The sequence below is a fragment of the Sparus aurata genome, chromosome 23 (assembly GCF_900880675.1).
Source record: "Sparus aurata chromosome 23, fSpaAur1.1, whole genome shotgun sequence".
NCBI classification, from domain to species: domain Eukaryota; kingdom Metazoa; phylum Chordata; class Actinopteri; order Spariformes; family Sparidae; genus Sparus; species Sparus aurata.
The window spans coordinates 9,354,403-9,381,297 of NC_044209.1; the positions used below are offsets into that span (position 1 = coordinate 9,354,403).

The 26,895-nt window shown below is 42.9% G+C and overlaps 4 protein-coding genes across 5 annotated transcripts; 2 read left to right on the forward strand and 2 right to left on the reverse strand.

The window, feature by feature from the left end:
* Window positions 1-518: 518 nt before the first annotated feature.
* Window positions 519-5,301, reverse strand: LOC115576047 (3-mercaptopyruvate sulfurtransferase-like). Its single transcript, XM_030408538.1, has 2 exons — window positions 3,288-5,301; window positions 519-1,845 (listed from the first exon to the last, which is right to left on the reverse strand). Exons 1-2 carry the CDS (start codon window positions 3,955-3,957, stop codon window positions 1,547-1,549), a joined length of 969 nt encoding a protein of 322 aa, XP_030264398.1. The 5' UTR covers window positions 3,958-5,301; the 3' UTR covers window positions 519-1,546.
* LOC115576048 (3-mercaptopyruvate sulfurtransferase-like) lies at window positions 4,027-7,422 on the reverse strand. Its single transcript, XM_030408540.1, has 2 exons — window positions 6,768-7,422; window positions 4,027-5,698 (listed from the first exon to the last, which is right to left on the reverse strand). Exons 1-2 carry the CDS (start codon window positions 7,414-7,416, stop codon window positions 5,403-5,405), a joined length of 945 nt encoding a protein of 314 aa, XP_030264400.1. The 5' UTR covers window positions 7,417-7,422; the 3' UTR covers window positions 4,027-5,402.
* A 1,282-nt stretch (window positions 7,423-8,704) lies between these two features.
* LOC115574887 (uncharacterized) lies at window positions 8,705-20,202 on the forward strand. 2 transcript variants are annotated; one of them, XM_030406513.1, is made up of 4 exons: window positions 8,705-8,856; window positions 13,563-14,025; window positions 14,188-14,592; window positions 14,861-20,202. In XM_030406513.1, the coding sequence occupies exons 2-4, from the start codon at window positions 13,582-13,584 to the stop codon at window positions 18,764-18,766; spliced, it is 4,755 nt and encodes a 1,584-aa protein (XP_030262373.1). In that variant the 5' UTR covers window positions 8,705-8,856; window positions 13,563-13,581; the 3' UTR covers window positions 18,767-20,202. The 2 variants fall into 2 exon arrangements, with proteins under 2 accessions (XP_030262373.1, XP_030262372.1); XM_030406512.1 differs by lacking the exon at window positions 8,705-8,856 and adding an exon at window positions 10,452-11,425.
* Window positions 20,203-21,720: 1,518 nt separating this feature from the next.
* On the forward strand, window positions 21,721-26,869 carry mief1 (mitochondrial elongation factor 1). Its single transcript, XM_030407718.1, has 5 exons — window positions 21,721-21,860; window positions 22,226-22,379; window positions 22,480-22,660; window positions 23,045-23,316; window positions 23,603-26,869. Exons 2-5 carry the CDS (start codon window positions 22,233-22,235, stop codon window positions 24,440-24,442), a joined length of 1,440 nt encoding a protein of 479 aa, XP_030263578.1. The 5' UTR covers window positions 21,721-21,860; window positions 22,226-22,232; the 3' UTR covers window positions 24,443-26,869.
* Window positions 26,870-26,895: the final 26 nt, after the last annotated feature.

A 26,895-nucleotide genomic window follows, 5' to 3' on the forward strand; every position in this document is an offset into this window, starting at 1 on the left:
ACGTTGAATCTGCAGACTATCTAAGATCAGTAGCACCAGTCATGTTACATTGCTAAGTTAAATCGTTCATTAATGTAGAGAATGGGTTGGTTAAAACTTAACAAAAATTTGTGTGCACTGTTGAAAGTTTATATTATAATGTTAAAGTTAAGGCTATGTAAAGTTGACTTGTGCGTGAGTTGGTGTCTAATAAGACACTGATGAAGCTTCTGTCAGTCAGAGTGTTGGATTTGATTTACTTTACCCATTATGTTCTCCTGCAGATACAAGATGCAAAGTGCGCCGCTCGGGAAGAATCGTTCAAAATGAATTATTCGTCCTCATTTTCCCATTGGCAATGCTCTTTTGTTCTGGTCTCAATAGTTTTTTTTTTTTTTTACCTCAATGGAACATAGCAACAGCTGACATCATGAGCAGTGGTTAGATAACTAATTTCTCTCCATATTTAACAGCTAAGATGACAAAAAAAACAAAAGACGATGATGCTGTTAAAAAAAAATGCAAAGCTCTCATTGAAATCACTTCAACACTTTTAAAATGGGACTCTTTCCCAGCAATGAATAGATTATAATTTTTTTTTACATTAGTTCACATTTCCACACCCATACTCAATATACTGATTACACATTCCACACTCCACATTTTACAGCATATACTTTGTTTTGAAAATCGGGCATCTTGCCAGACACCTAGAATCAAGCACGAAACCGGACTGAACTGGTTTTGATTTCCTCTGCGTCAGCATCCCCAATTTTTTTTCTTTTTTTCTTTTTTTTTCTCCATGTGTTCTGCCTCAGCTAAAGCTGCAGCCTTTCTATGGGCATAAAATCTGCTTCACTTTTTCACACTTAAAAAAATTTCTTCTTCAACATGTACATTTGCAAATAAAATGTTAAGTAGTGAAAATACAAAAGCAAAACATTTTGACTTGCATCAAAATCAGAAGAAGATTGAAAGTGTTTCCTATACTGTCAGGAATTGTGAGGGGTCGATCAATGTGTCTATCCTCTACGGTACTTTGCCCTCCTGTCTTTCATCACCCTCAAACTAAGATAACCATTTACATTTCTGGTTACTGAACCTGAGCATTCTTCCTCCATGTTTTCAGCAACACATATTTTAAAAAGTGAGAGACTGACCTGACACCCTGCCTACATGTTGTATGAAAAAACAGAGATATCAAGTTTCCATTTATTGTAACAATCATAAGAATTCATCATTATATCCATATGACCTCCAACCAAGATAGTGTAAACTCTTCTAAATATGAAACTCTCCTGTAATGGAAAGTTAGATATGTTGCACAGTGAAGATGAGGTTTTCACTTAAGGCCTCTGCTGAAACTTCCTCAAGTAAAGTTTGTAACTGGGATTCTTAACAAGCTCACTGTGCTCAATCTTAAACAGCAAGTACACGCTAATTAAAAAGTGCCCTTTGGATTTTAAAGTATTGATCTATCACCGTTGTTGGCAGCAAACCCACTGCTTCCCCTGTCAAACTATCATCACATCTGAGCCTGTAGTATTTCACTCTTTCCTCTTCCCATTCACACCTTCTTCCCCTCTCCCTCCGAGATGATGTGATCAGGAGATGCCCTTTTAAACCATTCAGACCAGGAGCCGTCATAGACACACACCCCGGGGTGCCCGAGCAGGTGAGCGGCCAGAGCAACGTGACACGCTGTGACGCCAGACCCGCAGGTAGCCCAGAGCGGCTGCTCCGGGTCCACGCCTGCCTCCCTGAACAGTTTGGACAGGTCCTCGGTCCCCAGTTCCTTTCCAGAGGCATCCATGAAGGAGGTGAATGGCATGTTGATGGCGCCGGGGAAATGGCCCGGCAGCGTGTCTGTGAGGGTGAGACAGAGGAGCGTTATACAGTTTGGGTGTAATAGTGACATTGTGTTTTTAAAAAAAATCATTGTTGCCTAACTAGATTCCTTAATGCACTTTCTTCATCAAAGATGGTTTGATTAATCATCATGGAGATGGTACAACTGTCATCCGTGTTAAATCATGTTAAATCATCTCCTATGGCAACTGAGCTCACTGTATCTGCGGATGAAAGGCCACGAGATGTAGCAGAAAGCCCTGGAAGAAATCTAGTAAGTGGACCTTTTTGGTCAAACAACCAGTACTACAAGCTGGACATTGTGATTAATGCAAGAGCAAATAGAAATATATATCTGAAGGGACACTTCATTAATAGCTTTTTACAAAATTAACCCATTAGTTCTGATTAATCACATGACCACAACATGTCAATTCTGTAAAATGGCTCAGTTTTCAAATGATTAGCAAAAAATGCAACAGTCTACATTTTTTAAACTGTGCACTTTTTAGGACTACATCTTTTCCTGGAGCAAAGATATTTATCAAAGGAACCTTAGACCAATGATTTATGACCTTATCCACATCAAGGGTGCAAAGTTTAGACCCTTTAAGCCGCATCTGATGAGAATAATTTTAATTATTTTACATTACCTATGTACTGCGTTTGAGGTGTCAACCGATTACTGGGCTGGCCGATTATCAGATCTAATATTCAGCATTTTCCTGTTCATCAGAATCAGTGTTTTTTTTTTTATTTGATTGCCAATAAAATAAATGAATGTTTTCAGCTGTCTCTGTGTGTGTGTTCATTGGTTGGTCTGATTATCAACAGGATTACACAAACACTTCTAAAATGATTTCCGCAAAATTTGGATGGAGGATGGGTCTCAGCCCAAATGGACCCCATTTACTTTTGGTGTTGATCTGGATAAAGGGACAGATCGAGGATTTTTATCTCTCTTTCATTAACATTGTGAGATAGGGCATTTGTCAACATTGTCATTACATTCTCAGGGTGTAATTCTCATGTCTTGATAAGGGGTATTTTAGTGTTTCAATTGAATGTTTATTCTGTGACTTCTCTGAACTTTTATGTCCAATTTGGTGAATATTTTTGGTTCCTAAAAATAATGCGACACACTTAATTTGACTTGTATTGCATACCCATGCACATACACACCCATATCCAAATATCCCTATCTGATTGAGTTATACGGCAATGGGATATTACATGATGTCACTGTGCTTATATGGATGGAGTTATGTGGAAAAACAATTATTTCCTATTTTGCTGGGGACCACCTGGAACTTCTTGAAGGGCCCCCGGGCGTCCCCGGACCCACTTTGACCACCAGTTTAGTGGTACAGTTATTAGCGTTTTAAGTTAAACGCTAATAACTGGAAACTGGCCTTTGAGTAAAGTTACTTTGGTTTTCAGTGACTTGTTCCCCAGCTCACCATCTCTGGGCTCGGGCTCAGTCCCCCTGAACCTTCCCGCTGACCTGGCGTCCACAATCCGGACCCGCTGGCTCCTGATGTTCTCCAGCACGTCTTCGTAGCTCTTCACCCAGGACTGGTTGAAAGTCGCCTTAAACTCTCTGGGCTCCGGCTTGGAGTACTCAGCTGTCACGGGATAACCTTCAGCCAGCCAGTTCTTCAAGCCTCCGTCCAGCACCGACACCATACTGTGACCGAACACCCGGAACATCCACCACAGCCGGGGGGCGCAATACGAGCCCAAGTCGCTGGTGTCGTACACAACAACGTGCGTGTCGCTACCGATGCCCAGCTCCCCGACGTACCGGGAGAAGTGGCTGCCGGTCGGCAGCATGTGGTCGAACGCGGAGGTCTTGTCGCTGCATTCGTCGATGTCAAAGAACGAGGAGCCCGGGATGTGCTTCTCCGCAAACTCAGCCCTCGGGTTCCGCTTGGTTTTCGGCAGGTACCACGAAGTGTCGAGGACACGAAGCTTCGGCCCGACGAGGTTGTTCCTGACGGCATCTGCCAGCCACTGACCTGACACCAGAGCTCGGGTCTGCGCCGCCATGACGAGATCTGAGATAATGCAAGCTCCGAGCGCTAGAGGGAAACGATCCGGCTGACTAAGGGGAACGAGAGACGTCAACATCTGGTACTGTTCTGTACGGCCCGTGGAGAAGTTTGGACATGCACAACTTACACAGAACGAAGCCAGATGAACAATGTCTAATACTTTTAATGAGAACTTACTGTGTACATCAAAACATACACACAGACAAGTGCTGCATTTATAAAACTGACTGTACAAAGATTTCCAAGGCACATCTTTACAAAGTGCACATCCACTCCTGCACCAGCAGGCTGTGCCTTATACTGTCCTTCCATGAAGGGCTGGCACCGGAGTGGAAGAAGGCTTTTAATATTCAACATTTAGTTGGATTTGTGATCTCACAGGTTCTCAAAAAGAGAATATATTAAAATTATTAAAAGGGCCAACATGGAAGAATATGAGTTGAAAACATTAACAAAGATTATCAACAGAATGAATCACGATGTCTATGTATTGTGCTGCAGACATATCCAAAAATCCTACAAGTGCTGTGAACACTAACACTCCCCTGGTGCCTGAGCTCCCAGTCGGAAACCGCTACCTGCATGGCTAACTGCGCTAATTAGCTAATGGCAGCTATGGTTGGCAGCAGTAAGCGATTTCTCTGGTGAGTTGGAGAGATATGAAGATGGTATGCAAAGCAACTACTCCAAGCCAGTCCCAAGCAAAGCTCCTGTGTGAACACCAACAGTCCCCTGGTTCCTCAAACTCCCAGTCTGGACTGCTAACTGCAGGGCTGACTAAGCTAACTGAGCTAATTAGCGAACAATGGCTACAGTTAGCAGCAGTTAGCAGTTAATCCAGTGATATGCTTCCTCCTATTTGGTTTTTTTTTTAGTATTGAAAGTACTCTGGTGATTTGTTGGCCCCTATTTGTTTTGAGTATGAATTTGACAATTGGCTAAATTCTTACATATTGCACCTTCGAGGGCTGTTGAAATTAAATCACAGCAGTTATTTCCCACACATTTTGACATACAACAGAATGTTTTACATCCAACAAAAATAAAATTAAGTTTATCTTTCAGACCTACATCTATGCTGCCAACAAACATTCCATAATCTAGAGCCTGAGTTAACATTCATATACAGCTTATGTGTTAAATCCACCTGCAAATCCTCCAACAAGCTTCCACTCACACGCGACAGATTTGGGCTGCAATACACAGTAAAGAAATACTGTGACTACTTTGGCAGATATTGATGTGTTTCATGTTTTTTTTCTTTTCTTTTCTGTCCTGAGCAGCACTACACTACCTCATTAGAATACTGTTCGTCATACGTTTTGCCTTTATCAAAAAGCTGCTGTTTCTGTGATTTTGGTTATTGCATGTGGGCATATTGTGATCCGATAATATTTGATTAACTGTGCAACCCTATCATCTATTTTTAAAGTTGAAATCTCTGCTGTAATGTATTAATCAATGGTACAGGAAGTGATTTAATGCTAAGTTGTGTATTCAGCTTTGTCATGTTGGTCCTCCTCACAGCTTGTTATTGAGGTCAGAGACAACATGCTCTGGCGGAGCCTTGGTGAACCACTCATACCAGGATCCGTCATACACAGCAGCCTCTTGGGCGCCGCACAGGTGGGCAGCCAGCACCATATGACAGGCGGTCACTCCGGAGCCACAGGATCCACAGAGCGGCTTATTCAGGTCCACTTTTGACTTCTCAAAGAACTTCTTCAGCTGCTCTGTGGAGAGCATCATGCCATCTTCATCGACGAACCCGAAGAAAGGCATGCACTTGGAGCCGGGGATGTGACCCGGTTTGACACCTGTGGGACAATAACAGAGTAGTTTACCTCTCTGCACAGTAAAGTACAGGCACAAGTTAAGATGCCTTAAAAATGAGTGTGTGAGAGGAAGGTGTGCATGCCTATAATATTTAACAGAGTCCGACTAATATATCAGTTGGCCAATCATGGCCTATCACAGATGTATCTGTATCTGTGTTTCTATCATCCGATTTTCAGCAATATGAAAACTTTTTTTCAGTGATTAAATGCAAAAAAAAAAAATAGGTTGGAATCATTTTTTTCTCATTGATTTTCCAGTGACGTTTACGGTTTCAGTATACTGATGACCTTTTAGGCAATAAAGTTTATTGTTCAACTGTAAAATATCCTGCTTCGGTTTGTGTCTTTGTCACAATTTCTGATAACCACATCTTGATTTATCCTGGCAAAAAGTGTAATATACAGTATATATATATACACACATATACACACAGTATTTAATATAGAACATATATTATATTCATATTTATTACTACTATCCGATCCACACCGTTTAATGAACAATTAAAAGTTTTACTATGCAGGAATTTTATTTGAAAACATTTAAAAATGTACTAAAAGAATCAACAGAATGTGATTATGTCTATGTATTGTTTTACAGAGGTAACTACTGAAGTTAGCACGCTAGCCGAAGCCCGTAAGGCTCCTATGCATGCACTATAAAACAGCAACACTTGGTCCCAAAACTCCCAATCCGGTTCGGGAGCTGCACAGTTAGGTGAGCTAACTAGTTAGCGGCAGCTGCAGTTAGCAGTGGTTGGTGGTTACTCTGGTGATATGCTGCCCTCTATTTGTTTGCAGCATGAATTTGACAGATGGCCAGTTCTTATATTGCACCTTTCAAACAGTACCAGCAATTACAATAAAAACAGCAGCACCGTTAGCAACAGCAGTAATAAGGATAATGTTACATGAAATGACAAGAGCAGGATAAAAAGGTAAAACAAATAAAAATCATAATAACAATCATTGATATCAAAACATAAAATCTACACTGAAAATAACGAATGTTAAAGTTTTATTTCTTTGAGTGTAAATGTGTCATCACCCTCTCTTGGCTCGGGTTCCTTCCCACAGAACCTGCCGTAGGGCCTCACATCCACAACCTGGTACTCCTGAGTCTCAATGTTGTGGGTGATGTCCTCGAATGACTTCACCCAGGAGGGGTGGCACCTGGTGGCGGTGAAGCGGGCGGGCTCTGGCCGGGTGTACGTCCCTGACACCGGATGACCCTGTTTGACCCAGTTCCTGAACCCCCCATTCAGCACCGACACTTGAGGATGGCCGAAGAAGCGGAACATCCACCAGACCCTGGTGCAGGTGAATAACCCAAAGTCGCTGGCGTCGTACACGACCACATGGCTGTGGCTCCCGATGCCCAGGTCACCCACGTAGTCCGAGAAAGCCTCCTCTGTGGGGAGCATGTGATCGAACTTGGAGCTCCTGTCCGCGCACTCGTCGATGTCGAAGAACGAAGCTCCCGGGATGTGAGAGCTCGCAAACTCCTTCTTGCCGTCTCGCTTCATGCTCGGTAGGTACCAGGACGAGTCCAGGACCCGCAGGTTAGGCCCGACGAGATTGCGCTTGAGCATGTTTGCGAGCCATTTCGCAGACACGAGAGGTTGAGTCTGCAGCCCCATGTTGACACCAGGCTGAAGTTCGGCTGTCCTCAGATACTCCTGCCCGTCCTTCTTCATGCCTAAAGGGCTGCACACAGGGAGCGGTACATTACCTCCACCATCAGGCTGGAGTGTGCTTAATAGTAACATACAAAAGTTCTAATGTCAATGATTTGTATGTCAGAATTATGACTAGATAGATAGATAGATAGATAGAAACAATAAAGTACTATATACAATACAATGCTTCAGCACTTATAAAATAAGATAAAACACTGAGGTTAGTGATTAAGGTGCAAGAGAATAAGGTGCAGTTGTATATACAGAGATAATAATTTAAAGTCCAATAAATTATCCCATTATAACTTTGTATCCAATTTCAACTTTTCACCTCACACTAATGACTTTTTAAGATTCAAGATTCAAAGTGTTAAAGGGTCATATGCACAGTAATGAAACATGTTTCTCTGTACACTGAAGTTCTTCCTTTGCTGTCCGCACATTGCCAAGAATGTAAAAAGAAATGTATATGCAACAAAAATACACAAAATAGTTTTGAAAGACAGCATGTGAAAAATAGATAAGAGAAGGAACAGTAATGATAATATAACACAGTACACATGCGAGCCGTGCAATTATGCATGTGCAATATGAAAATGGAGTGTAAACAGTCGGGGCAGTTAAATGAGGTAGACCGTGTATGCAAACTACTATCCGCTGTTTAGGAGTCTGACGGCAGTGGGAGAGGAAGAGTTCTTTATTCTGGTGGTCTTGGATTGAACACCTCTGTACCTCCGGCCTGAGGGCAGAAGTGTGTACAGTCCGTGCTGGGGGTGCGTGGGGTCCTCGAAGATGGAGGCGGCTCTCCTGTGGACTCTGCGGTGGTAGATGCTCTGCAGAGAGGGCAGTGGAGTCCTGGTGATCTTCTCTTATTTATAATTATTACTCTTTTACCTCTTATTATTTAACATGAGAATATTTGTTTTCACAAAAAAAGCCCAATGAAAAAAAAGTCAAGGCTAAATGTTCATCTTTTTTTTTAACCTTCTCTAACCGGCATATATGAGCTTCCATTCTCAAAGAGGGCTAGGAGGATCTTGTCTCTTATAATTGATCTATTTGTCGTTTAGTTCTGGAGGTATCGGCGCCGAACAATTTCCCTGTATGCACGTGACGATGACGCTTCATTTGATTCAGTGATTCGAAGGGAACAGTTGGAGGCTGAATCTAGCTGCAACGAGGACAAGCGCATGCTTTGTCTCAAAATGTGATTTGTATTAGGCTAAATAGATAGATAACCTTTATTTAATCAGGGGGAACAAGTGGAATCATGAGCCCTGTGTCCCCTCCTTTCCCCAGGGTCTCCTCCTGGCTGTGTGCTCCAGAGCCGAGAGGCTGCAGACGACAGAGGGATCATTCTGTTCTCCTGCTCTGGGTTGATCCGTCACCTGAGCCAGCTGGCCGTACTGTCGACGCAGATGTGCTGGTACTCCTCCAGCTATCCAGGAGGCTACTTAGGTAGAGCTGGACGTATTTTTTAAAAATTGTGTAGGAGAGTCTTGACCTAAAACCCCAAACTTTTCATTTTGCTTTGTTAAATCTTAGTTGTGTTCTGCCAACAATCTCCCCTGCCAGGAATCCCCCTGGCAGCGAATAGCTCAGACCCACACCACAGGCACATTACCTTCCAGTAACAATGGCTCACTGTGCAGAGAGAGGAGCGACTGCCCCTCTGGGCTGTGGGTGTGGGCACAAGACAGCAGACCTCTCTCTTGAACTGCTCTGTCACCCAGTTCTCTTGGCCGGTAGCAGCGGCTGATCATTTCCGATGGACCTCTTGAAGGTGCTCACTTCTTCTAACAGTAACATCTTAACTGTGGAAGAGGGGGGCGGAGAGGGGCTATCCTGTTGAAATGGAGGAGGCTTGAGACAGAAGAAGTGACCACCACCTGGGGTATAATTAAATAAATACCAATAAATAAAGAAACCAGTAAATTCAGGGATATATCAACATAGAAAATAATAAATACAGAAACTGCAAAGGTGTACAGCCCTCTGCAGTATGTCACATCAAAACGCGCCATGCTGCCACAGACGACCTTTCTCTCGGTACAGTCTCAGCTGAGATGGTAAGTCAGTTATCTGATCAATGGTTAAAGGGTTGCAGAGTCTAACACAGGTCTCTTTGTGCATTAATGAGGTACACATGAACTGAACGCATCCATACTCTTCTTCTTATCGGACACCCCCTGAACTGTACTGACTGTAATAATGAAAGTTATATATACCATTTATCATGTTTTCTATTCTTTTCTCTTCTTTATCACACAGACAAAGAGGAAACTTAAGGCGGATATTATGTTGTAAATGAATCACAAGTATCGAATCTGAATATGGGGCTGGTATTATAATGTTATTTCCTTTTCTCTTTAATTTAATGAGATATTCCCAAATTAGTCATCTATTTCATTTCATACAGAAGTTAAAATCTGCAAAAAACAAACAGAAAAGAGAGAGACCATTGCGTAATTGGCAAGGTATTACATGATCTTATCTTGTTGAGCACGGTTTACAGTTTACTGTAGACATCGAACATTTAATTGCTACCTTACTTGTTCGAAAATCGAATCCATTTAAAAAGGACGCAGGAAGAGTCATCAGGGAGGATACTGATTTTCATTACTGGAAAAAAAAGAAAAAAAAACTGTTCCCATGATGTGGAGCTAGTGACTCCAATTTCCTTACATACACACATTCCTCAGGCTCACTGTCTGTCTGCCTCAGGCCTCACTCTGTAAGTGTAAGTGTCTTTCCTTAACCTATTTCAAGTGAACTAAACAGGCAGATAACAATACGTTAATTAAATTACAGCGTAGGAAAAGAATGAATACTGAAATAACTAACACAGAAAGTAAATTAATTAATAATTAATTGCTTATTACAGATGAATATCTGTTTTTAACTAATCAAAACTGCATCTTAAGTTCATTAGAAATTATTTCAGCACCGCCTGCAAGTCACATGACCTGTTACTTCGACATGGTTTTGCTCAGTTTCTATAATATAACTGGTTAGAACCTGTTCCAGTTTGTTATTGGTCGCTATCCTACCATAGTCTACATCTTGGACAGGTCCAGTCCTATAAGGACCTTGGAAAGCTGTCATGACACAGTTTACGATCATAAAAAGTCGTCCACGGTGGGTTTTTGCTGAAAAACAGTCATGTGACACCTACTTTTTGGGTTTTGACTTCAGCACCAAACGTCAACAACCGTGGCCACCATCGACCCTGGGGTTTAGCAGGAAAATGGCCAGAAACTATTATAGTGATATATTATATACATCAGCTATTTGTCCAGTAATCATGAATCTTGGTAGGCATCTTCAGGCCATGCTTTGTGGGTACTGGCCTTTGGAAGATAAAACTGGGAGCATACTGGATCCAGTTATACCTGCAGAGTTTAGCATTAGTGCCTGGCATATCTTAACAATACAGCACATCAAGCTTAGCCCCAAGATGATTGGTACATTTATAATGACAACACTACGCTCTGGTGAAATGTCATTATTCACTTCATATTCATAACCTGTCGATATCAGTATCAGAGTAAGTCATTGATGTCTAAATGTTGCATTAAACATCACAGTGCTACAGAAACGCGAGATAGTGGCATGTTGTACAAAAAAGCACCTGTCCCGAAAAGGAGTTTTGATATTTATGGTCAACGATGTACATAAAACCTTTGATTTCAACTTTGATTCACTCCAGATAACACTGCAGGATGTGGAGGAAAGAAAAGAAGGGAATGTCTTTGGTGAAATTATACAATGAACAAACACGCGAAGGTATATGAAACACATGAACGGACAGGGGAGAGACAGAATGAGACAGGGAGGAAGAGACAGACGGAAAGAGAGAGGCGATTTGGAGAGAGAGGGGAGGCAAGACGCTGATTTGCTTAATTGGAGTCACTGCTTCTATATTAGAGACAAACCCTTGTGTTTGTACTCCAACTAAGTATTCTTCCCACTGACTGTTCTGCCATCCGACCAACTGGTCAGATCTCAGAGAAATTTCCACATTGAGGTAAGTGGAGTTTTTTTTTCTTTTTTTTCTTTTTTTTAATGTCTGCATGCTGTGCAAACAAAATGATGGATCTATGATGATTTTTCCACGTTAAGTTCATGTATCAGTGCTGAACAATGCTCATTGATAAATTATGAAAAGTCTGACTCATTATTAATCTTTCTTGTTTTGTACCGTAGTTGTAAGAACAAAAATACATAAAACTAAATTAAAGACCAAAAATACATATTCTATCACCCAGATTACTTTTTGGCTATTTGCCTTGAGAATAGTCTTAAAATGGGAGTACAATAAAGTTACGAACACAAATAACACGTTGTATTGGAAATGTTCTTTAAACTTGTTGTAAATTTCTGTTATGCTATAAAAGTGAACTATGTAGCCCAATATATGGAAAATTTAAATGAAAGAAGAGGTACAAATTTGTACAAAATTGTACATTGACATTTTGAACATTATTTCATATCAATCATTAATCATCATTTCTTTTATTTCAAATTTAAACTGTCGATTGGCTTATCTCTCGTAATTTGGATTTAAACAGTAAAAAAGATAAAACAGAAATTGTCTGCATGGATTCACGCCACTGGGGTTTAATAAGAAAATGTGTTTATGTCAATTGGTGAACCTCCTCTTTAAAGTAAGATAAAACTAACTATTTTAATGTGCATTTGAATCTTACGGAAAATAGGCGAAATGTTAATCTTACACTGAAATATATGTAATATATAGAGTAAAGTATAGAAGTGGTACTGGCAGCGCTGCTTGTATTTTAGAAGCCTAACTGCACTATTGGAATCACAAGACCAGCATCCTTGCAGAAACCCGAATCGATAGATAGACAGCCAGCATTGTGCGGATAACTTGAACAGATGAGACGAATCAGGAGAAATCTAATTTTCGGACTGTTTCCATTCCCTTGACAACCAGCAAAAAAACATGTTGAGCTTAAGCTTTGTGGGGAGGAGTGGTGAAAACTGCTTTCACGTGTGAACAGATGAGCCTAGTTATGAGTCATTAAGGTCTGTATAGACACTCAGTCCAGGGGGTATTGTCTCACATGGGAGTAAAATGTGGATGGATTCCGCTGCTGCAAAGAGACCTGTGTCAGACTGAGTAGGACCTTTACCTTGAATAAGATAATTGATTTATTGGCTCCAATAATGTAAGAAAGGTTGGACATCATGTGAAGGAATGCACTCACAGTAAAGGTCAATAAGGGGCATGTGGCTATTGCTATATTGCATTGTGTCAATGTGTGTGTGTGTGTGTGTGTGTGTGTGTGTGTGTGTGTGTGTGTGCGTGTGTGTGTGTGTGTCTGTCCTGGCCTGAGACATAGAGTAAAAACCTGATATCACAGGTTAAAGTACAGCTATCTTAGCAGCTGTTTGAGACTGTATGTAGACATATTGATGCTTTGAGCTAAATGCTATCATCCACATGCTTACATGGTCATAATAACAATGCCAATATTTTTTCATGTTTAACAGGTAGTATTCATTATGTTCACATCTTAGTTAGGCTACTTATTTTAGCTTGTTAGCATGCTAATATTTGCGAATTAGCACTAAACACTAGATTGGATTGCCATTATTTGACCAAAGTCTACTTTGGCCCGATGATGGCACTGGATGAACGATGTACTTATCAGCGAAGCAATCCTGAAAAAAGTCAACCTGATGCTGGTGCTAGAGAAACTAAGGGTCATTAGGAATCATACTTCAGTCCGCTACTTTAGTGAACCACTCAAGAGGCCAACATTGCCATTCCTTGAAACATGCTAGAGCTCGGTGCTTAAAAAGTATCCTAAAGGTTGAGTCAGTGAAGACAATTCCAACTCTTTATTCACTTGCTCTCTTGTACTCACTGTTCTCTGTATAGCCATTGCTAAATCTTTAAGAAAATAAAGGAATGTTTGTCATGCTGAATTTTCTGAGATCATATACATATAAAATCAGACATAGGTGTACATCAATTTGATACAATTCACAGGCAGGTCCATGGTTTTCTTTTTCTGTATTGGTTATATGCTTCAGTTGCTGTTTCATCTACAGTGAGCAGTCCAATCCATCAAAGAACCACAAAAGTACCTGGCATGACCTTTGATTCTCTTTTCCTTTTCTCCCTCTCTATCAAGGTGCCTTCATTTCAACAGGATGGCCCTTCTCGACTACCCTGTTCCAGAGTTGGATGTTACGTTGCAAGAAGTAAACCGTGTCCTGCAGCTCACTTTGGGTCCCAACCATTACCCTGAGTTCAAAAGTACAATAGAACAGCAGAGGGAGCACCTTCAAGAGGTCCATCAAAAGTTAGCAACCATTGCTGCTGGCCAAGAGAACTGGGTGACAGAGCAGTTCAAGAGAGGTCTGCTGTCTGTTGCTGACCCCCTGCCGACCTCGACAGCCCTCCCCGTTGTACTTCTTCCTACCCAAGCAAAGAGATGTACCCAGCTTGGTAGGGCGGCTGCTCTGCTCTGGGCAGCAGCTAAGCTGCACAGTGAGCCATTGTTACTGGAAGGCAATGTGCCAATGGAGCGCACACAACAGTCTGAGGTATTCGCTGCCAGCCGGATCCCTGGCAGAAGCCAAGACAAGATTATGGTGAGCGTCTTTGCAGGACAAAACTTGAGTGAAATAATGGGTTTTTATTTCATTCATTTAATTTACAGTGTTGGATATTTTCACAAATGCAACATGCTTGTAAATACAAATTACTCTGTGCTGAGCAGTTTCTGATCTATATCTCTGTCATTTCATTTTTAGGTCTATCCAGACAGCCTCCATGCCATCATCACCTGCCCTGGAGGAGTGTTCCCTGTTGACATACTGTGGCGTCCCAGCACTGGTGGGCCAATTTCGGCTCGATCATTCAATGACATCTACGACCAGCTGGCTCAGGTGATGGATCAACCCAGAGCAGGAAAACAGAATGATCCCTCTGCCATTTGCAGCCTCTCAGCTCAGGATCGCAAAGCCTGGGCTGCCACCAGGGAAGAGATCCTGGGGAAAGGAGGGGATGCAGCTGCATCACTAGGGCTCATGGAGAGTGCTGTGCTCACACTGTGTCTGGAGGACAACGATGCACCCTCTGAACTAGCTGATATCCTCAATGCAGTGAGGCTGGGAGGAGGAGGAGACAGTCAGACCTATCTGAGATACTATGACAAGGTATTGGATAGAATCTGGATAAGGGTTTTAAACCAAGCTGAGATCAGATTCCTAACTTCATAGATGTTAACAAGCCAAGCTTATAGTTTGATTTTTGATATGTGCAAAAAATATATAAAAATGAGCAAAGAATTCTATAAATTCGGGCACAAGATTGAACACAAATCTGTAACCAACTGTTGCTATTTCTGTCAAAGGTCACAATGCCAATTGATGTCAAATTGACTGTAAAAAACAGACCGCTCTTTGTTTTTCTATTATTTGACAGGTGGTGAACCTGGTGGTGTTCAAGGACAGCACAGCTGGGATGGTGTTTGAACACAGTGCTGTGGATGGAATGGTTGCTGGACTTGTGACTGAGCGTGTGTACAATCTGTCAGAAACTGCCGACTTAAATCTAGTCAATACTGACAAAGAAAATGTGAATGGGTCTGTCAAAGTAAACCATGTTAATTCTGTTTGTCCAACTTCCCTGAAGTTCCCCTTGCAAAGCATAAATACACCAAAACCGGGTCCTGACTTAAAAACAAAACACCCAGTTCTCACTTTTGATGTGCCCTCTTATCCTGATGTCTTTTCGACTCTCAGAGGGCAGAGAGGCCTGTATGATGCCTGGATCAACTTCTCCTTGCAGCTTTCCCTGAGACAAACTCTTGGGGAATCTGCTGCCAAACACATCTTTGTCACACCTACTCACATGCGCCACTACAAACATGGTCGATGTGATCCTACATACTCAGTCACCATGCATTCTCGTAAGTTAGTAGGTGCCTTGGCATCTTGTGTTGGCCCAGATAACACAATCCAATACACCCCTGACCTCCTACACTTGTTCCATCTTGCATTTCTGGAGCATAAGAGTCTCATCAGAAACACCAAAAATGGTAAAGGTGTCGGTCCCCATTTAGCTGCTCTGCGTAGATCATTGGCATCTGACAACCCATTAAAGAAGTTCTTGGACCCCTTTGGGTGTCCATCTGTGTACCTCACAGGTACAGATCTGATGGAGGGTGTTGAGTGCGGAGTAGGGAATGTTTATGCCCAAGATCAGCTCGCTGTTACCTACCTTGGGAAGAAAGACAAGGTTCGCATTGTACTTAATGGAAAAGGGAGCTTTGCTCTGACACTGGAGAAGATTCAAGAAAGCCTAAAGAAAAATCTAAAGTTAGTGATGCTTCTAGCTGTTAGATATGCCATTGCAGGCCAAATGGGAGCCTTGGAGTGTCAACTGAAACAGGGTCAAACAGAGAAGATGAATGGAGAGACCTATCACTGTCTAGAGAGCCAAAACAGTGGCAAAACCAACGTTGACTCCACCTCTGGCATGAGCACAGACTATACTCTGGTGATCCATGGTGGTGCTGGAGAAGAGATGATGCTGAACCCGGAAGTCATCGGGGTTATTGAGTTTGCTCTACAGACAGCCTTAACCCTTGGATCCCAAGTGCTTCAACAGGGTGGCAGGAGTCTAGATGCAGTTCAGAGGTCAGTGGAAGCGCTTGAGGATTGCTTCCTGTTCAATGCAGGTAAAGGGTCTGTATTCAACAAAGATGGCAAAAATGAAATGGAAGCAACCATTGTAGATGGCAATTCAAAGAGGTCAGGATCTGTTGCGTGTGTGCAAAGTGTGAAGAACCCAATAAAAGCAGCCAGGTGTGTCCTGGAGAAAAGCTCACACTCACTGATTGTGGGAGATGGGGCTGAAGAGTTTCTGCAGGGGTTCGAGGAGAAAGAGAAGCCTGTTGGGCCTGAGTATTTCTACACTGATATACGTCACAGAGAGTTAACTGCAAAGATCAGTGCCGGAAATAACTCAAAAAACAATCACCCTCAGACAGTTGGAGCTGTGGCCTTGGATCGTTGGCGTGGGTTAGCTGCTGCAACCTCCACTGGTGGGTTAGTAGGAAAGCTGAAAGGGCGAGTTGGGGATACAGCAGTTGTAGGGGCAGGAATACATGCCGATGATAAGGTAGCTATTACCTGCTCAGGGGATGGCGATGCATTTCTGAGGCAAACAGTTGCACAGAAAATTGCTAGTCTCTACCATCACAAAGGCTATAGCCTTAGGCAGGCATGTAGAGAAGTGATGGCTGAAGATCTGAATGGGTTCTGTGCAGGAATCATTGCCATTGACACTAAAGATGATGCCATCATTGAAACAAACGCTGGCGTGATGTTTGTGGCTTCAGTGATAAATGGCATTTCCCGAGTCGAGGTCCTGAGGCCCCGAAAGAACTTCTCTGATGTTATCTGGGAAACAGATGAGCTAGTTGCCTACCTCAATCCCAAACCCTGGATCCCTGGGTCGACCATTCTGACGAGAAAAACTTATAGTGGGGCAAGCAGCATCTTCCAATTGGCTACACCTGATTTTGTGGCAATGCTACAAGGAGCAAGAGCTGTGTCAAGTTTGCTATGTGAGCGATTGGGGGTGCAGCGCTGTGCCTTGATTTTCAATCCAACACCTGGACAGCCAGCACAAGTCCGATTGCTCCCACTTCATGGTCTTGAGCCAAAGTGGCAGCCCCATCTTGCCAGTGAAGAAGAATTCCACACTTATGATCCAGGCTATTGCACCTCAAAAAGTGGTCCACGCTGGGATGATGATGCACTGGCCCAGGTTCAAGCCAAAATCAGAAATGGTCTGCCAACAGCAAATGCTCCCTCTTGCTTTGACTTCTTTGGTGATGCTTCCAATGACAATCTGTTTAGTCGTATTGTGCGTGGAGAGCAGCAACAATGGAGAGTATGGGAAGACAGTGAGCATGTTGCTTTCCTTACACCATACCCAAACTCTCCTGGACTAACTGTTGTGGTGCCACGCAAACAACTGCCCAGTGACATCCTCAAACTAGAGGAAGCTGATTACAAAGCACTGATCTTAGCCACTTACAAAGTTGCCCGACTACTACAAGAAGGAATGAGAGCTCGAGGCGTTGCATTGATCTTTGAGGGGTTTGAGATTGACTATGCTCATGCCAAGCTGATCCCTCTGTTACCTTTACCAGAAGGCACCAATCCTGCTAAGCTGCAACCAGAATGCTTTCAAAGCTACCCTGGATATGTGTCATCACTGGATGGCCCAGCTGCTGACCATGAGGCCCTCAAAAAGATACACTCAAAAATTACCCAGTGCAGGCCTCCCCGTTCATGGGAAAACCCTCAGTGTCACCCCACACTCGCCATCAAGAGTCAGTGGTATCGCAACCTGTTCCAGATTCAGAACACTCTTTTCCACAGCACAGTCGAATATTTCCACAGTTCCTGCCAGTACTCCTATGCTCTAACTCCTCTCACCACAGACACCATCTCCTCGCCTATGGGCCTGGGATCTGACTCAGAGCCAGTTTCTGTTAACCTGCTGGGCCAAGACGTCTACCTGGCTGACTCGATGCAATTTGTACTTGAATACTTCCTTCGCTTCCAGGAGAACCTTCCAGGGACATACTACATATCTCCCAGCTTTAGAGGAGAAGATCCTGATGCCACTCACTTGAACCAGTTCTACCACGTCGAGTGTGAACTGTTGGGCGACATGGACAATGCCATGTCCATAGCAGAGGGATACTTGGCTCATCTTACCAAGTCCATGTTGAAGAAGCACTCAGAAATGATCCTCAACACTGCTGGAACCCTTACACATGTCACAGCCATGCTAGGTAAGCTGGATGGAAAAACCCCACTCCCAAGAGTCCCTCTAGACCAGGCCATTCCCATGATGCCCTCTGCTGACTGCGTAGAATGGGTCCAAGATGGCCAGCCCCACTTTGGCAGAAAACTAACACGCAAAGGGGAGCGGGTCTTGATAGAGAAATATGGTGGTGCTGTTTGGCTGACAGAGATGGACCATCTAGGAGTTCCCTTCTACCAGGCATATGTGGAGGGCACTGGGCGTAGCAAAGCTAAGGCTGCAGATCTTCTCCTGGGGCTGGGTGAGACTGTGGGTCTTGGTGAACGTCATTCCACCCCTGAGATCGTACAAGAGGCCCTGAGGCAACATGCAGTACCAGAGCAGTCCTACAAATGGTACATTAACATGCGGCAAGTGAAACCACTCCTCACCAGTGGATGGGGCATGGGGACAGAGCGCTACGTGTGTTGGCTGCTTCAGCATGATGACATCAGAGATATACATATCATTCCAAGGATGAAGGGCATGAAGTACATGCCCTGATCAGAGGTTCTTTACAGATTTTCATGCCATCAGATGTGATATAAGGTGAACATACAATATGAAAGTAAACCACAAAGACACCTCAATGATCTATAGTTTGGGACTTTCATTCTTACCTATGATCTTTCGTGCAGTGTGGTTTTTTCATGGCTAGAAAAAACTTCCTCTAGCTTAGTCCTACCTGACCCTTGAACCCCTAGAAGTAAAACGTTCCTGAAAATTGAGTGTTTTGGCACAGCAATACAAACTGGAGGATCATTGCAGCAAAGACAAAATGCTTTGAATGTCGAGTTAAAAGTTAAAAAGAAAAAAGGTTACAAGAAGGTAAATCAGTCATTTTTAAAATGTTACAGCTCAGACTGGGTTTCTTGTTGTCACATCAATGTAAGTGCAAAATGAAAATACACTAAACCTTTACGTTTGACTTGAATTGTGTCAGTACCCCAATTTCTTAAAGATGTATTAACATTGTTGAAAAAATAGCTAGTTAAGTGCTATAAATTAAATGAATAAGTTCTTAAGAATATCTAAGGACAACATAATGGAATACATTTGTTAAAGTCATTGAACATGTTGTATTATCGTTTATGTAAGCAAATACATTGTTCCTCAGTATAATATTTTGTTTAATATCTGTAAGGTTGTCTTTGTATTTAAAGGATTTTTTTGTGAAAGGCATATGAATCATGCATTGTTTCTCTTTTTAATGAAGTAATAATGACTTTTTAAACAGATAAAAGGCTCCATCTGTATTTATTACTGACCAATACAATGTGACCTGTGACCAGGAGCTGGTCTGATCATGGCGGCATCAGCATTGATTCAGAAATTTTGATTTTAGTTAATGAACCTCAGCTGTCTCACAGAAACGGGTTGTCAATTGATTTAATATTCAGATAATTTATTACACACAAATATAATGTTCTTCGCAAAATTCATCCAGTGATTAAGAATGCCACACACACATTTGTCCACAAACAAGAGAGAACAACATAGAATGGGCTTCTGGTAAAGCAGGCCAAATATTTTAAGAAATACAATGTTTCTAGTATCAAGAGTTTGCAATATTCATAACAATACATTGTTGACATTAAAGACACTGATATTTCCCCCAAAAAATGAACTACAGAAAATGGCTTAGCAGCATCAATCACCTATAGGCTCAAGAAGAATGTAAGAAGTCGTGAAGATGTCGCCCTGCCCAGACACATCAACCCTTTCCAAGGTAAAGTTAAGAATAGAAGAATTTAGAGTAGAGTAGAGTTTTAACTTCAAGCTGACATCACCTAATATGATCTCCTAATGGTTCACATTCTGGCAACATTTGGTGTGTTTATAATAGAAAACTTCAGCAGGAGGATCAGTTATGTAGCTGCAATTTGTCGTAATGATGGTGCTTTCCGGAAGGCTACAAATAAAAATTGTACATGAATCAACACTTTGAGGGGATGTGGTTTCTTATCATGACTAATTCTATCTGACATGTCTATCTCACAATAAAACACAGCTTGCATATACTATTATTATTACTACCATGCAACACTTTTGGTAGACTAGTTACATAAAGACTACCTTATAGGTCTTTAAACCGTAACTCTTACATCATTAAATCCATAATAAAAACACAAATATGAGAATAGCTTAATGCAATCATGTAAAATAAATAAAAATGAAAAGTAGATGATTATAACAATAGCATTAGATATTATTATAAAAGTAGTGACCATTTTACATGAAATCTATGACGTAGCGTAAGAAATTGATAGTAACCCGGATGTAGTTTGGAGACGAGGACTATTAGTTTCCGGTTGCCACTGTCGTATCTGACCCCCGGCTTGAACAGAGCCCTGTCTCTGTCTGAAGATAAAATCTCTGGTCTAATTTCACAAACGTAGGTTTGCTCATATTTCTTTTCTGTGTGAACTTGTGTTTTTCTGCCTCCGCAATGTTCCCCGCGTTTTTCTACGAGCGTGTCTTGTCAGTAGGGCTGGCTGAAGGTAAGGTCAGCGCTCTCCTAGCCCAACAGCTAGTTAGCGTGTTGAGCTAACAAGCTAGTCAAGAGGTGTGTGACTTTCCCGTCGAGCCAGCCATTTTCAAAGACAAATAAACCTCGACAGCTTACAATGCCAGTATTTTACCCTCGGTAAAGGCAGTGTTCACATAGCAGTCGTTGGGAATCAGGGAGTCGATGAGTCACGATGTTTAGCTTAAACTGTCACGTTTGCAGGATGGTTGATAACGTGAGCTCATGCTACAGCCTGTACGAGCTGACTCTGCACCTGAGAGGATGTAATGTTGGGTGTGGGCCATTTGATCCATATAACGGCTATGTTTAATCTGGCAAAGGCGCACCTTGTGTAAAGATGGCACTCGCTGAAACGTGAATACAATGTGTCATCTTCAGAGCAGAGGCAGGTTGAAGATGGATTACTTGAGTGATCATAACCTTACCATGCCACTGTTGTTCTTTCAGAACAGACTGACCACTATTCAGGAATCAAAGGCAGGTAGCTGTTAGCTCCCCCCCGGTTTTATATTACAGTGCAGTGCATTGCATAAACTGTTTAGATAAGTCAGTCTCTTTTGTTCCCTCTCCCCACCCGTACTCTCTCACTGTGGCTGTACTTTCACTCATTCCTCCACTTCCTGCCTCTGATATCCATCACTGATCATGAACCCAGCAAGATAACCAGACACAGTTGATCCCAGATGACCTTTCTATTACTTTGGATGAAACATGAGGTGCAGTGTCACTGTATTCTCACTCCATTCATGATAACCTTTGCTGCCCTCCTCCCAGGTGCCAGGGTGTCCCCCCTCTCCATGTGTGGTCCCTAATGGGCGGCTGGTCTCGCAGTGCCGTGCTGGAGCTGTACCGGGCGCTGCTCCGTGCAGGGCGTCACCTTCAGTACACCGACCGCAATTACTATCGCCGCGCTGTGGCTCGCGAGTTTCGCCGCTGCCAGGCCCTGACAGTACCTGAGGACAAGGAGGACGCACTGAAAAGGGGCCAGTTCTTCCTCAGCAGCCGACTGGGTGGGCTTATGTAGAGGCGGGAGGCAGGTTAAAGGTCATCTGGAGGTGTATCTCCCAGGTAGGTTTACAGATATCTTTTATGGGGGATGGGTGGACAGTTTAGATTTCATGAGTCAGATTAGGTGTGGTAACTTTGATATACCTTCTGTATGTATAATACTTGATCAGTGCTGATTAAAAGGCGTTCTCAATTGCTCTCATGTGCGCCACAGCGCCAAAGGACAGCTCAATATAACAATAAACAATGATAATAGTAAAAAGCAACAACAATATAATATAAAGGTAATAAATAAAGAGACTCATATGTACTAATATTGTTACACTTTAGATTCTGGTTACACTACATACTCTGTGGTAGCGGCTGAGCTAACCAACAGATCACAGGAAATACCTTTTATCCGTCTTGATGCCCTCTGTTTTCAGTGCCAGGATGGCGGGCGTGAACGGAGACCGCAAAGGGAAGAAAGATGACAATGGGATCGGCACAGCCATTGACTTCATGCTCTCCAATGCCAAGCTTGTGCTGGGAGTGGGAGGAGCAGCCATGCTTGGCATTGCAACACTAGCTGTCAAAAGAGTAAGGAAGAAGCGATTTATGCCCTGACTTTTCTACATTGCATTCCACTTAAGCATCCATACTAATGTGAACAACGTGCACCCGATTCTTTGTCGGTCAGATGTATGACCGTGCCATCAGTGCTCCCACCAGCCCCACCAAGATGGAGCAGGGAGGAAAGAGAAGCTGGGAGGAGCCCGCCTGGATGGGTTCGTCCCCGCGGGTTCTGAACCATGACATGAAGTCTACAGTTAGCAGGTCGCTGCAGTCTCTGCCCACTTCATCGCATGCTTTTGAACCAGGTGAGGAAAACAAAGTGCCCTTTACATTGCAGTTAAAATTCACCCACATCATTGTTATAATAATAAATTTCATGTTAAATTTACCAGCCAATTTTTTTCAGTTTAGGCTTTCAGCCAGCTGTCATTTTATCTGTTGACAGACAGCCTAATTGGAGGAATCTTGCTCTTCCTGTACAGTGGGTGTTAGCTCTCTGTAGTAGCTGTTGTTAGTTTGATTTGATGTAGTTGAACCTTATTGTCTTTATTTCTCAGATGCCATAGAAGCCCTTTAATTAAGTACTTGTAGATTCTACCATTTTGAAAACAACACATCTCCCTTTCAGAAGTCAACAGCGTTTTGCACAAATCCATATTTTAACTTTCACTTGTTCCTAATCTCCTCAGACTGTCTGCGGAGGGCTGTGGGTCGAGCTGCTGTCGGGGGCAGCGGTGCCACTCAGTCGGACCTGATGCGGGCCAGAATGCGTCTGTCCCTGCAGGAACATCTGTGGGAGTTCTACCAGTGTAATGTGAACATACCGGCCGAGGAGCAGGCTGTGGCCAGGAGGGCAGCGCTGGACATCTGTGCTGAGCTCAGAGTGTTCCTACATGCCAAACTGCCAGACATGCCGCTCAGAGAGATGTACCTGAGTGGCAGTCTGTATGACGACCTACAGGTAAGGGGTTACACACATCTGGTCCAGTGTTTGGTTGATTTTACTTCATTTTGAGAATATTAATTAGATTTTCTGATCCTTGAGTTGCCAGTTAGAGCTGAAAATTCAACTTTTAGCCTCTTTCATCAGTTTTCTATTTCAGTAACTTTATTGTTGTTTTCCTACATTGCCCTTGTGTATTATTTTAAATAGGCATAACTATAAGGGTCTAACAAATGCAGATAATATCACTGCTGTTGAATGTGTCAGTGCTTCTTCAATTGGTTTTCTTTTCTGCATCTTCTAGGTGGTGACAGCAGACCACGCCCAGCTAATGGTGCCTCTCATACTGGAGAAGAACTTGTGGTCGTCCATCCCCGGCGAGGACACCATCATGAATGTCCCTGGTTTCTGGCTTGTCCGCAGGGAGAATCTGGAGTACTTCCCACGGAACAGCAGTTACTGGGACCGCTGCATGGTTGGAGGCTACCTCTCCCCAAAATCGGTCCTGGAGGTCTTCGACAAGCTCGTGGCTGGCTCCATCAACTGGCCGGCCATAGGAAGTGTCCTCGACTACATCATCCGTCCTGTGGTTCCCTCGGAAACGCTGACCCTGGAGGTGCAGTACGAGACAGACCGGAAGCTGTATGTGGACTTCTTACCTCTACTTGTAATGGAGGATGGAACCTCGCTGATTGCCAAACCTCATCGACTCGCCGCAGAGCGCCATGAAAATCTGTGGCGCCAGAGTTTCAGAGTGGCCGAGACGGCAAGACTCAGGGCCCTAGACCAAGAGGACGGAGGCTGCCGGTGCGCCTGCCTGAAGGTGGCAAAGGCTGTGTGCAAGCTCAACCCCGCCCTTACCCGGCTCAACGCCAGCCAGCTCACTAACACCATCTTGTTGCTGTGCGAAAAAGAAGGTGACTGGACCCAGGAGGCGCTGGCCGACCGCTTCCTTCAGCTGCTACGGGCGTTAGTGGGACACCTAGAGGCCGGGAGGCTGTCATGCGCACTCAGCCCTAAAGTTAACTTATTCTGTGAGCTGACTGAACATGAGGTGGACGAGCTGGGGTATACACTCTACTGCGCCCTTTCAGATCCTGAGGGGCTGCTGAGAACTGCCGTGGAACAGCCGGACCATCCCTGACGTTCTCGTGTGTCACTGCACAGCAACGTGACTGAAAAGCACCCCTCTGTTTGTGGCAAACGGCGACCTCGAGCCATGATGAGGTCTCTGGAAATGAAAACGGTGCATGAAATCATCCTCTCTCCTGGTCTCTTCATCTTAAATGTCTCTTGATGAACACAGTAGCAGTTAAGATCAGTGTGAGTCTTGACATGAAAGTTGTATATGTGGGATCATACAAATAATCTTTTAATCTCCGAAAGTGACGGCCAATTGGAGTGTGTGTGGCTCTCACTAAAGCCACTGTATTAATGAAGTTAATGTTATTAATGCCTAGTACCCTGGATGGAGGAATTGGACTGATTGGTTGATTCATATCAAAATGGAAGTGAAACACATGAAATCTGGGACAGAGTTATGTACCTCTGTACTGAATTTAAGCTGTTTTAACAGGTGTCAGAGTTTTGGGAGGACAGACGTGTCCGACGCAGTTCAGTGCTGCTTACTCTGTTTTGAGATGGGTCCGTATCGGGGGAGAGAATGTAAAGTTGACTGTGTGAAGCTAATAAATCTTTGATCTGCCTGAAAGACTCAACATTCTTGAGGTAAAGACACACGCTAGATCCTTCTCTTTGCTCCTGTTGTTGGCACTGACGTCAAACAGTGCCAGTTCAGTTTGAAATCCAGGTCTTTGTCCGAGAACTTCATTAATACAGTGGCTGTGCTCATGATGTAAGCTTTACATGTTTGCAGGGATGTGTGAAAGCAAACATTCGGCTGTGTTTGGAATGTCTGCCGCCTGCATGTGTTTATCTAGAAATCAAACTGATGAATATACACCAGAGTTGTACGTCGATGTCCATTTCTAATATTTTCTATATTGCGCCAATTTTATTTACTGTTAAATACAGGTTAGTGGAAATGGCTCAACAATACAGCATCGCCATTTTATCATCCACTTATTTTGGCGTGACCGGAAAATGTTTCCACGTGACTGTCTGTCTCACACAGAGCTGCTCTTTGTTTGTCACGAGCAGTTGGTTCTTTTCCTCCAAAGCTCACAATTGTTGTTTTTTGTACACAGGTCAGATATGCTTTAACTCCTTTTTTATCTCTTAAGATCTCCATCGCGGGTTACTTTGCACTGTTGAAATGTTGAGTGTTCTGTTGTAGATTTTGCAACGACGAGTGTGTCTCAGTGGGACATTCTGAAAGTGTTTTTGTCTGCTGGTAATTGCTTTAATTTAAACTCGTTCAACATCAAGTTTTTTTTTATTGTCTGCTGCAGATGCTAGTTTGTGCTGGATCTGTGTAGCGAGAGGACCTTTCTCAGCCACCTGCAGGAGAAGGTTTTTGTCATTTGGTGAATTAGCCTCAGTGTTAACTTTGGGTCTTGGCCTGATAGCAGTTGGGGCCTGTTACCTCTGTAGTCCCGTATTTGTGTGAACACACTCTTAAGTCCACATTAAACCCTGATTAACTTGTAGTTGCCCTTCCGGACCGTCTTACTAGAGTAGGTAGCCAGACATGGATTAGCAGTATACAACTAGGCCGCGTTATTGGTCAGTTCTGACCCTATACATTAAGTAAGTGTATGGTACCATCAACAAATAACCTGCAGGCATGATCACTACTTCTGCCCTGTCAGGTCTCCCTATATATAATAGATTTCAGGTGCTTGTCCTTTTAGATTGTGATCTGATTGAGAGGGATCAGCTCACAGGTTTTCTGTTATGTAAAAGCAGCTTTGATAGCCAAGGTATCCCATGACATTGCAGGTGGAGTCACTAAAACAATAGCTGCCAGGTGGACATTATGTCTCAACTCAAAACACATTGTCCAAATAATCACACGGTTGCTTTTTGTTCTCACTTTTAGCCTTAGGATGAAAAAAAACAAATGCAGTTACTACAGAGCAAGTGTCCCCTCAATCCCTGTCCCACTGTCTGTATAGTGTACAATATGTTGATAGTTCCGTTGTGCATTCAGTTAATAATCAACCAGATAATAATGGAGAAACAGTGAATATTTTTGTATTTATTGTACATTTGTAACCAAAAAGAGCCGATTATTATTTGCATTGATTTAATTCAACATGTTAAGTACCACTTATTGTGCTTCATGAAGTGCTTTGTTCTGGATGTACTCGTATAAAATGAATCCACAGTAGGTCTTTGTGTGCATATTAACTTCCTTTGCAGACCTGGTTTATGCTACAAGTTACTACTGTGCAGACAGGAGGGGAGTCACTGTGCCACATTTAATGTTAAAAAACAAACATCAAAACAAACCCAAAGTAGATCTCTACCTCGTGGAGAGCATACTGGCCATATGCTGTGTTGCATGCAGTGTATTTTCCCCAGCTTTTTTTTTTTTTTTTTTTTAAGTTCAGCTCTGGAGTTGAACGTTGCAGCACTTTGAATACTTCATTAAATGTTACAAATGACATTCTGTATGTTAAATGTTGTTTTTTT